At 39.6% G+C, this 12,500-nt stretch overlaps 1 protein-coding gene across 1 annotated transcript; it reads left to right on the plus strand.

The window, feature by feature from the left end:
- Positions 1-4,502: 4,502 nt before the first annotated feature.
- Positions 4,503-10,459, plus strand: LOC138015839 (uncharacterized). Its single transcript, XM_068862958.1, has 3 exons — positions 4,503-4,661; positions 5,428-5,536; positions 7,475-10,459. Exons 1-3 carry the CDS (start codon positions 4,612-4,614, stop codon positions 8,120-8,122), a joined length of 807 nt encoding a protein of 268 aa, XP_068719059.1. The 5' UTR covers positions 4,503-4,611; the 3' UTR covers positions 8,123-10,459.
- Positions 10,460-12,500: the final 2,041 nt, after the last annotated feature.

Here is a 12,500-nt window from a genome sequence, read left to right on the forward strand (position 1 = left end):
CTCGTAGATGACTCGAACGCTTTTAATTCGCTTAATAGAGCGGCAGCGCTGTACAACGTTAGATTTCTATGTCCAATAATTGCCACCTATGCAATAAATACCTACAGAGCGCCTGTGCGACTTATTGTTACTGAAGAGAAAGAGCTCTTGTCTTCGGAAGGCACTACACAAGAGGATCCATTAGCTATGAGCTTATATGCAATCAGTCTTCAACCCCTGATTTGAGCATTCGTAGTTCTGCAAAGCAGTGCTGGTATGCCGACGATGCCACTGGAGCGGGTGCATTGACAGACATCAGAAAGTGGTGGGGCGAGCTGCTGGCAGCGGGTCCAGGTTTAGGCTACTATCCAAACGCAAAGAAGTGCTGGCTTGTGGTAAAACAAGAGAAGCTGAAAGAAGCAAATGATGTGTTTGCGGGAACTGGAATAAACATCACCATGGAAGGGCGCAAACACCTTGGCGCAGCACTCGGACAGAGGTCGTATCTAGAGAAGTATGTCGGCAGCAAAGTAAAGGAGTGGATCAGTGAAGTAACTTTACCAGCAGAGTTTGCAACCTCTGAACCGCAAGCTTGCCATGCAGCTTTTACATTCGGGCTAAGGCATAAGTGGACTTACGTCATGAGGACCCTGACAGATATTGAAGATCTCTTGGAACCACTCGAGCGTGCTATCTCAGGTGTCCTCATACCGTCACTAACAGAACACAACTGCTCTGTGACTGAACGAAAACTGCTAGCACTTCCTGCCCGTATGGGAGGCCTGGGAATGACAAACCCATCTGAACGTGCGGAGTCAGAGTATTCAGCATCCATCAGGATGAGCGCTCTACTTGTTGATTAGATAATGGCGCAGTCCCATGGGACCCCAGATGATGCAGAGGTGCGAAGGCTGATGTATGCTGTTCGAAAAGAAAAAGATGTTGATCTGAAGGGGAAGCTAGAGCAGCTGAAGGTCTCTCTCCCAGTAAGGACACAAAGAGCCGTAGACCTGGCATGCGAAAAGGGCGCCTCTAGTTTGCTTACTGCAATTCCACTGAAAGACTTGAATTTTGACCTAAGCAAGCGGGAATTTCGTGATGCACTGAGGCTACGCTATGACTGGCCCATTCCCGATAGCCCATCTGTATGCGTATGCGGCTGCAGCTTTACCGTGGACCACGCCATGATATGCCAGCGAGGCGACCCAATCATACAACGTCATAACGAGATACGTGACCTGGAGGCGAAACTACTAGATATGGTTTGCTATGACGTAGCAATTGAGCCCACCTTACAACCTCTTTCCGGGGAGGAGCTCAACAGGGGAGCAAACAAAGCACCAGATGCCCGTCTCGATGTGCACTGGGATTGCACGTGGATTCTGGGAGAGACAACGGGCCGCCTTTTTTGAAATACGGGTATGTCACCCGAATGCGGACTCGTATAAAGAGCTTAGCCCCAGACAGATACATAAATTGCAAGAAGATGAAAAGAAGCGGAAATATGCATCCAGAATAATAGAAGTCGAGAATGGCACTTTTACGCCCTTGGTTTTCACCACAACAGGAGGTATGTCTCGGGAGTGTCAACGGTACCATTCCAGACTCGCCGAGCTCATCTCTTCAAAGAAGCAGGAGGACAATGCAACAACAATCGCGTGGATTCGAACGAAAGTGTCCTTCGCCATCCTGCAGACTGCCCTAGTTTGTTTGAGGGGAACAAGGTCACGGAGAAGAAAGACAAATATACAGGAGAATGACTTAGAGATAGAGAAGGGACTTGCCGGACTGACATAATAATTTATTAACGAATGTTTTATGCTTTCGCCTGACTGATTTTTCTCTTTGATACATAAGACTTTTTATGTACAATACGTTTTTAGACCAATATGTTTTAGATCATTATTTTATATTATTATTATTACTATTATTACTTAGTTTTTTTTTATTAGCATTTTCTTTAGTAATGCTTAATTGTCTTTTTCCAATTTATAAATTATTCACATATCGTAAATATTATTTAATAAAAAAAAGAAATTATTATTATTATGATTATCATTATTATTATTATTATTATTATTATTATATATAGCAGATTCTGGACAGTAGAAACAGTACATACGACGTTTGATAATTTTACCAATAAAGTTAGATATTGGTTCAAGTACCATCATTTTGGAATAAAGGATTACATAACCCTAAATTGTAAAATATAAAAATGAAAATTTTGAACAGTAAATATACTGAAGGCAGTGGTGAATCCAAACTTGGAGGAAAGAGGGTGGTGGGCTCACGGTACTATGTAGAGCAAGCCTGATCTTGAAAATAATTTTCGTTGGCCCGGCGGAGCTTAGCTTCCTATGCATGCAGACGGCCGCATTTCTGTTCAATGAACGTCTGCTAAAAGAAGTGATTTTTTACATAGACAAATTACAGCCCACTTTCAAATCCTGGAAGTGTACTTTGGACTGTGAGGTCGATAGGCAGTCCAAGACAGCTTTCTCCATCATTTCTGTCATTTTCTTTCAGATTAAAATAAGCAAAGGTGTTATAGGGTATTAGGTTTTCATTAACCAACAACTCGGTCCCGATTGGCTCTCACAAAATCTCCACGTGATCTCCAGCTAATCCAAATGAACACAAAGGGAAGGACCGAATGTGTCGCTCGTTTCAGCAGACGTTTGTGGGGATGAACGCGTGACGAAACCTTAAGGACGTGAGCGTGGGAGGCTAGGTGGGGCTTGATTTGGTGGGAAAATAATGGTGGCTTAGCTTTTCTTGGATACACCTCTGGAAATATGGATATAATTACATTTTTTGAAACATCACCCACGTAGGTTCAAGCTCAGACTTTTGGCGAGACCTTTTCTGTGATTTCAAATTTTTCAAGCATGACGTGAATCGTTTGGTTGCTAACGAGAACGATTTTGAAAGATCGTTTCGATTTGCGTCCAAGTAGAGGTCAAGGCAAAACCTGTAAGTGGCTGTCTCAGGTATCCCACGGAACAAACGTCTTTTCATTCTTGTGGTAGGTAAAGCTACATACTTCGGGTTGGAAAATATGCAAGCACAATGACTTGATATCTCAACTGTAAATACATCATGGGTTCAAATCCTGTTCTTGCCTGTATAATTCAGGCTTTCATTTCACTACTACTAAAAAAGCACTTGTAACTGCCATGATCACTCAAGACTTAACATCCACGAATCTAAAAAGAGCGGCCTTCTTCTGAGTTTTGATTAAGGGCTAGGAACTTTCAAAGACGCTTGTTAGCAAATTCTCTCTCCTTCGAATTATTATTTTTTTTTACACATGAAAGACAACACTTAGTGCGTTGCTACAGGGCAGTCTATTGCCGTTATTCACTCATTTTCTTCGCTTTTGAGAGAGGGCAATATACAGCCAACGAATGACTTCTAAGTTGGTTATAATTAAATCACTGATTGGATTTTCCGCATAGCAGTTCCTTAAAGAATTCGTATAGGGGTTATCGAAAAATACCCATAATTAAGAGAGAACAAGAGAACATGAAAATAATTCGTCTCACCCATTCGTTTTTCCTGCTTTTTGCACTTGAAGGACCACTAAGCTACAGGAAAACGAAACTGTGAAAAATCGGCTTCTGTGAACATGTTTATAACAAACAACAGAAAGTGTAATTAATGACCGTCTTTTGAGGTAAAATAAGTCTCACTGAATACAATGTCAATATGAAGTTAATTGTTCTTAACTTTCCTGACCAGCAACATTGTGATTTTTTGTACAAGTTTAAATTAACATCGTCCTAAAAGTCCAAGTAAGAATGAGGAACTAAGCGCAACGGCAAATTGATGGCGTTAGCAAGCGATCATGAATATGTGGGCTGGAAACCGCCTCCTATATTCTTTCCGAGTTTTTGGGCTCAAGGGAATGTTTTTAGAGCATGAAGTTTTTCCTGTTTGTCACAATGAGCTTATGCCTCTGAATAAATTGAGAAGGTCTTTTCCCAAGCAATTAATATTTGAGGCACATTTTAACTCTATAATGATTTAAAACTATTGGGGCCCGAAAAAAAAGATGAAAATATCGAATTATCGAATTCTACCATCAGTTCGCTGTACAAATCTTGAATCATATTTCAGAGGGTTTGCTCAAAAGGAGTTTGTTCACTTTTTCCTGTTAGTCATCAACACAAAAGACAATGATAACCACAACTCAAGTTGATGATACAATGCATTATACATGTTTCATCAAATGAATTTGTTTGTGGTTCTTCTTGCATTACAACACTGAAAAAGGCCAATATATATTTTTCTCTGAGGTTGCACACACAAAACATTCTGTTTTATGATTTTCAGAATGAGTATAAATGACTCAATTCCGAGCTTAAACTCAGTTGCTTTATAGTTTGATGACCCCTTCAATAAATCTTAAACTATGCAGCAGAGCCCCTGCCAACAGCAAAGGTCATCGAATTTCAAAGATTCCGATTACAACCAAATTCAGTACGATATTGGCCTGATGACGTTTTCAACTGGGAGAGTACAAAATCCAACGTTTCCCTTTTCTCGGCCACAAGCCTGTCGTAGCTGATCACTCATGGAGATCTGAGCTTTTCAGCAGCAAGTCAACAGTCAGATTTTAATTCCGCTATGAAGTTGTTCGTTTTTATTGGTCTTTGCTTACTGACTTTCAGCCACAAGTAAGTTCATCGTAGCAATAAATTCGGCAACTAGTTTTATTGCTTATGGTAAACAAATATGTTGTTTAACTAGACGTATAGCGGCACCCACAAGACTCCCGTCTATTGCCTTATCAAGTATGCAATTTAATTTCATGCTAACTTTAAAGCAATATCTAGAGATAGTCAGTATTCATGTTTACGCCGGGTTAAGAAAAGGTTAACAGAAGCCCACAGGCTGTCCTGAAACCATGGCCAGCTCTGGTCTGGAGGCTTTTCTGGTCACCCTTATCTCTCTGTCCTTGTGTATGCCCTTCTCCATCACTAAGTTGGGATAACGCTCAAGGATATGGGTGTGAACTTCATGTTTCACTAGATCTGACAGTTAATTTTGTTGAAAGATAATTCCCTCACGGCCAAAGTAGGAAAAAAATGCATCCCGCTTTTTTTCCCACTTGAACAAGTTCGTCACCACTGCCACATCGGAGCCAAACCTTGTAGCTCAATCGTTACAGCCTAGGCGATCTAAACCCTATAGGTCGCAGGTTCAGTTCCCACCCTTATCAAGATTTATCGTTGCCCTTTTGTAGGCCTTTTCCATTTCCAGATAGATTGCATGGCAAAACACTGGCAGCACTCACTAGCTTCAAGTTATGCTCTGATGGTCAATTTTGTCTAAGGAAATCGTTGCACCTTTTCAAAATAATCCAACTTAGTGCCTGTTCCAAGGCTAATAAATATATCCAGGAAAATTCTATTATTTTCACTTATATTTCTTTCGGTTTAGGATTGGCTCAACAGATGCGGTTAACGTTACAAAGCGAGTCGCCAGTAGTGTACCTCGTGTAGGCATCAGACTTTGTGATCCAGCAGTTCCGCATTGCGACTCGTACACGGTATGTTGTGTTCTGGTTAAAAACAACTTCGCATTTTAAAGGTTGTCACAGCGAGTAAATAATTTCCTCCAAAATTGCATGTGGAGTACGTTTCTTCGGTGGCTGTGATCAGACAATTCCACGATTTCATTTCGGTGTAAATAAACGTATTTACCGGTTCTGTTGACTTAGCTCGTGTTTTGCATGCTTTTAAAGTCATATGAGAATCTGACATATTTTAAGATGGACTTCAAAGTTTCAGGTCAAACCATTGGAATTTAATATTAGTATTTAGCAACTATTCACCTCAGTGTCGGTGGCTAGTTAGCAACTATTCACCGAAGTGGAGTTGGCTAGTGGTGGATATTTACCGAGCCGCGAAGCGGCTCGGTAAATATCCACCACTAGCCACCTCCATTAGTATATACTAAAACAGTGAGATAATGTGACACAAAAAGATGATTTTAACTCATTTATTCCTGCAAAGGTTACAACATTTTCGGGCGCAAATTCCGCGCTAATTGCTCGGAGGTGAATAGCAAAGGATATCTGGAGTTTGAGTAGCCAATCAGCGCGCGCGTTCAACGCTATCCACTGTTTTAGTACATACTAAAGTGACTTATCCATAAGAGACCTTTTCTCCGTGCAGAAGGAGTAAAGCCCAGCTATGAAGCGTCAACTTAAGCAAACGATGCATTTAAAGATACCACACTTGTCTTCGCATTTTCATGGCATTTCTGAAAAGTCACGGTTCTTTAGTTTTTCCGCATCCGTTTCAAACCATTACCATAACGAAGATAACAGAGACGTCACCTATGATATTATTGTTATTTAAGTCTCGACCTAAGAGCCTGTCCTTCATCGAAAGCGGAAAATCAATCATCTAGGCTACCTATTGCAACCAAATCAAGCGAAACTCAAAAATAACTACTTAAGACATTGAGGGAAAGTTTGAATAAAACAGCAAGTGCAAAAGGAGACCGGAATGGACAAAAGAGGAAAAAATCAAAATGGATTGCAATTGGGGTTTATCCGGCTGTGGTTTGCAACTTCGAAGGACTTTTTTTTGTCACGACGCATTGAAATGTATTTTTTAAAAAGCAATTTCTCGGTTGTTTCCCAGCTTAAGTGCGGCAAGCTAGTGTGGAATAATTGTTTCATTGATAAAAAAGATGATGATATAAATACATTTTTTATTTTTCATTAGAGTAATCACCCTGCGAGCAGAGCCTCCGTTTGTCTTTTTCTTTAATGAGAAGGAGAAAAGTAGGCTCTGCCCGAATCGCGCCAACTCTGAAGCCGCCGCAGCCCAAACTTTTGGGCTAGTCAATCTTGTTTTCTCTCGTCAAACCGGTTTTTCCAGTGCGAGCGTCCGTTTAGTGAAAAAACCGATGGTTATAATTGAGCCCGCTGTACCATGAAAAACCAAGATGGCGGCAAGATCTGGCATATTAGGTTTGGGTTCGAGACTGTATCCTGGCAACATGCAGTGCATATTCAATAAAGATCTTACTCGATTCATGCAGAGCCTTTCTCGAGAACGCCAAATCGAGCAAGCAAAAGAAAGGCTCTGCTAGCAGGGTGTAGAGTAACGACAGTTGGCAAGAAAAGAAATTACCTCGTGTATTCCGATTTCTATGTTCACATCTACAATTTTTTATTCAAACGTCAGGGCTGATGCCTTTTCGACGAATATTTCTATTTCTTCTCCTTTGTGGCATTTACAGGTTTACAAGAAAGTCCAACTTGCACTTTTTTTCCAGTGTACATTTTCCTTATATAGTCACGACTACCTTATTTGTCACATTGGACTAACATATTTCTGTAGTGAAATTGATTTATCAAAAAAATCTTACAAATACGTTACCCGGTTATCAAGTTTCTAACATGCAATTTATCACATCAAATTCGGCTTCATCCTTTAATTAGCTATCAAATATTTTTCTTTTGCCTCCAAAGGGAAAAGTAATTTACTATCAGACCATGACTCCTACTTCCATACGTGCGCATGCGTCCTTCATCAGCAGCACTCAGACAGATCCAACTTCCAGTGACCAGATCACTTTTCAACCAGATTCAAGCACAGTCAATAATGAAGCTATCCTCAAAATTCCCTTGATTCCTCCTGGAGAGTTTGAAAATTCCGCTCCTGTAACAATCGAAATGACCGTTGCAAATGATGTGGATATCGCTCAAGCCGGAGACAGTGATTTGAATTATGGATTGTCAGACGGAGACAATTTCGTGGGTATATTTCTTCTCGACAGAAACAATTATAATAGCCTTGCCCCCTGCTTTGGGGTGGAGGGCACACCCGGATATGTTTTAGAGTCCAAAATAACTCGCGATCGTTCCTCACCGCTATTACCCACAAGTCAAAGAACTTTCTATCCCGGTCGATTTGAACTCACTTTTAAAGTAAACGAACGCAGAGCTTATTGCTACACTGCGCATGCTGGAGGTTATCTGAAGGACATTAGGTATATCAGACCGCTGGATATCAGCAAAGGTCTCACACTGGAAGTCTACAGGGATGGAAGAAATGAGAAGTATGGCATCAGGCTTATCAAAGTTGCCATAATACATGAAGAGGAAACTTTTTCCTGAACAAAAAGACTAAGGTCATGTCGAGTAGAAGAAAAAAAAAACGCACGGGCCTAATGATGTAAAGCCCCGGCTACACGTTCAATATTGTTATAAAACATTTGTTGGAAATGTGTAGTATGCATGTTTGATGACGTTTGTTCAGCATTTTTTTTTTGTTGGAAGAATGTTTTTATTTCGATCAAACATTAATTTTCTCCAGCATACAACAAATGTTGAAGCGTGTAGCTGCCCTTTCAACAATGTTGTATTGCAAACTTTAAGACTAAAGTGACGTGTTTCCAACAATGTTAGTTACATGCGTATCCAAAATTGATAGAAGAGTTCTTATAACAATATTGGGACGTGTTCTTCTAACAATGTTACAACGTGTAGCGAGGCCTTAAGGCAAAAAATTGAAAAAATCAGTTTTTTCAAATGCATTATACTCATTATTTAATAACAATATTGCTTTTTCGGCCAAGGCTGAATATTCTTATTTTTAGAATGAATTGGGGGTTCAATAGGCCATTTCCGAGTTCATGTCTGCCTCCTCTTTAAAGCGAGTCTAAGTGCGACGTTTTTGTTATGAAAATTAGTTTTTATTCATATGTAAAGTAGAACTAATTACCATCACAAAATCTTCGCACTTAGACTCGCTTTCAAGAGAAGGCAGACATGAACTCGGAAATGGCCTATTACAATATAGTTTGGTGTCTAGAGCTAGACTGCAGGCAATAAAGTCTGATATAACACACCCAACTTTTTGCAGAAATGCTATTCGCATGGAACATAAGGCTTGTACTAGTGCTGCTTTTGTTTTTTGTCTTTTTGGCTAGCTTTGCCCTTTAGAAAAAGGACGAATTTTATACGGTTTAGTTTAAAACATATATTGTATTTACAAATTTGCACCACACAAAATTATATTCTTTTCCAAAATTTCAGCCTCGGGTTTATTCTTAAAATTGCACAAATTTAAGCTTAGATATTAGTATAGGTAATCACATGATTTCGAGTGCAATTTGGAATAAATAAGCAAACTAACAATATAAGGACGACCAAATAACCCTAACATTTTGTAGTCTTTGAAAAAATTTACAAGTGCTTATTTATTCCAAATTTCACGGGAAAAATCATATGATTACTTATACATAACACAAATGAAAAAATTCGAGATGGTTAAGGACGGTGCCTACTATTGTTATTGCGTATACGTTCTGCGCATCTCGAGAGACTCGGATTTCCCATCGGCGGTGCTTATTAATACAGGGATATTTTTGCGCGGTTCAAAACTATGTGCAGAAAGCAGAACTTAGCAAGTGCTCTTGGTATCCAAAAAGAAAATTGGGGGTAACCACGCATTTTTCAGAGATAATTAAGCTTGCATTTGGAAAAGACGCCATACATTGCTTTGTACTTTAAAGCTTTTTACGAATATTGTTGATTAATAACCTGCGTGGTTACCCCCAATTTTCTTTTTGAATTTCTATAACACTTGTTAAGATCTGCTTTTCCCGCATAGTCAGTAAACAGCGCAAAAATACTTTTGAATTAGTAGGCACCGTCCATAAGCAGAAGAAACGGACGCATATCACGCAGTCAGGGAAAAATTGCACCATAAATTGCGCCATCCGGGGCACGCGCTTGATTAGCCAATCATAATCCAGAATCTCAATGTGTAATTTGCACTGTAATTACCCTTTTTGCACTGTGTTACACTTGAACGTCACTGCTCTCGGCCAATCAGAATCGAGGACTTTTTTCATCTATATTATTAATCTGATAAAATAAATTGCTATAAAAAAGAGTGAAATGAAAGTAAAAAAGGATTTGTGAGATGACGCATTTTATAGAGCGCTAGCCGTCAGTCATAAGAGCGTATTGAAGGAGCACTATCATGCTAAATTTGCTGGGTTTAGGTCAAAACTTGGTAAAAAATGGAATTTAGTACTTTAGTTCACAGGTAAAACATTCCTGATAACCCACTGAGGAGATATGAAAATATGTTTGAGGCCCAAAGTCAGATCTATTCGTATCTAATTTTTGGTGACTTTCTGAATGAAGACGCCGGCTCCAACTGAACTTAAAAAAACTGGCCAGGTATTTCAAGTTTAAAACCATTTCCGTCCTCTACAAATAAGTAAGTTTAATAAAAGTAGTAATATTTAAAAAAAATCCATCCTCTAAATCCTTGGCTGTAAACAAAAAATAATATTTTCAGTGCACTTCAATGATTATTGAGAGCAAAATCACTGTCTTCTACTTCCGGCGAAAACTCAATATCTCTGTCTTTTTACATATTTTATTTTCAATCGACTGGTGTGACCTTAACCTTTGCTTGAATTAAAGTTCCTCTTTATATTACCGTACTTATCTTTCCCTTGACAAATGCAAGTACCAACTGTAGTCAAATCAAATTGTTCCATTTTTTTAACTGTAATTTAAAGAACTTCAAGTCTCGTACCCCAAAATGACATTTGCAGTCGTTCTACTTGTGCTTTTACCGTTTCCCACAACAGGTATACATTTAATAACACCTTCTGCACCTTCTGATCTGTATGACAGATCACACTGTACACTGACAACTGTAAGAATGAAAGAAGAGGTGTGAGCTAATACAACACACGTGATATCAATAACAACTACAGCCTCAGGCAACATTTGTGAAACACTTTGCAATACTTTAGGGGTAACCGTAACCAGTGGATAGGGCGTTGTGTTTACATGCGGCTTCTTTGGGTTCAAACCCCGTTCTGACCTCTGGTTTGGATTTGTCTTCGGGTTTCCCGGCTTCAACTCGGCTACCATGCGGGGTTCTTAATCATGCTTCTTTCAAATTATTAAAAGTTGGGTGCTTGTGAACTAGCTTGAAAGCTAAGTGCACTTCCACCATAAACAAAGCGTTACATTTACATTTTGCCCACCTTCAATGTTGTTTTGCCAAATGAGCTCAGAAACTCGCGTGTAAACAACATTGTGAGGGAAGAGTGAGCCACGAAAGCTTCAGGTCTGTATATTTGTGTACTTTTCCAAGGAGTTTTGTGACAGACTCTATAATTTTTATTTACAGCCGCTGCCTGTTGCTTACTTTGATCAGTGCATCCCACGTGAACACCCAATTGGCGTCTTGTTACTGGGTTGCCTATGACAAACCAGTCGAGGGCTGCGTTGGTTTCGTCGTTTTTTTGTTATTTTTCGTGTCGGTAAAAGTCTTGCCTGTCACTCCCCTGCTAAGTGGTGGCTTTGTGCATAGAGCCTTTTGAGCGTATTTTCTTAGGATCGAGAGGGTAGTGGGAAATGCGTAGATTTCTCTGGTGGACACAGTAGAACGATTAACTTAACCGGCAATGGCGTCGAAAGTCATGTAACGCGAATGGCGTTTTAGTGGATCTTTGAACAAAATATACCCTTATGAAGCTCATGAATGGCAGGTCAATTGGATATACAGGCGGTGGAATCTTAAAGGCGTCGAGTAATGCACTTCGACAACAATCTATCGCCCGTCGAGCCGAAATCAAAGTGAGCTGTATTTACCTGAAGTACATGGTAATTTGACACGATTGAGTTTCTTGCCTTCACGCACGCAATGAAATAGGAAGAGGTTCTCGCCTCTAAGAGCAAATATGTTGTTTGTTTCAATAAAATTTTCGCTGGAAAAGGATTCTGTGGTATTTTCTGCCTTTGTGAATTATAATATCATGTTGTGTATTGAATTTCCGAGCTTAAGGTTGAAATGTGATATGGGAGAAGTTTTTTAGTATTGCTCTGTAAGCAGGAAGGGTTCACAGGCCTGTTGGAAGCTTGCTTGAGTTTCAACAAAATGAGCCCCAAAATCAGTGAAAAATTGTGACGCAGATGAATAATAATGTAGCTGCCATTTGCAAAATGATGAAATTACCTGGTGATAAATAACGTCGAACGCGTCTTGGAGAGGAAATTTTGACGTTGCATAAGCACGAGCTGTGCGATTGTGAGCTTTGGTTTGACTTCGCTCATTTCATTGTCAAACTTTATAACACTTGACAGAAAAAGAAACTTACAAAAACCCGGTATCTTGCCATCATTTTACACAGATACTTCACTGTTTTGCGAGTAAACATGCCGCGGTAACTTCATCACGGCGCCCGCTTAATTCCGGCGATGTCACTTTCGATTTTGCGATTTATTTGTGCAGCCAAAACTTACAATAACAAAATTGAACGTTAAAAAAATCCCCCAAAATGTTTGTCGCTGATCGTAACTTTTTATATTCTATATTCACCGTTCAAAATATATTATTCACGGTTCAAAATAAATGTTGTTTTCACGTCGTAAATATGTTATTCTCGAGCGATCGTCCTGGAAACTTCCTTCCGCTCTTTCTGAAAACTGTGTATCAATATTTATTTACTTTTGCATCAAT

The sequence above is a fragment of the Montipora capricornis genome, chromosome 9 (genome assembly GCF_036669925.1).
Source record: "Montipora capricornis isolate CH-2021 chromosome 9, ASM3666992v2, whole genome shotgun sequence".
Taxonomy (NCBI): domain Eukaryota; kingdom Metazoa; phylum Cnidaria; class Anthozoa; order Scleractinia; family Acroporidae; genus Montipora; species Montipora capricornis.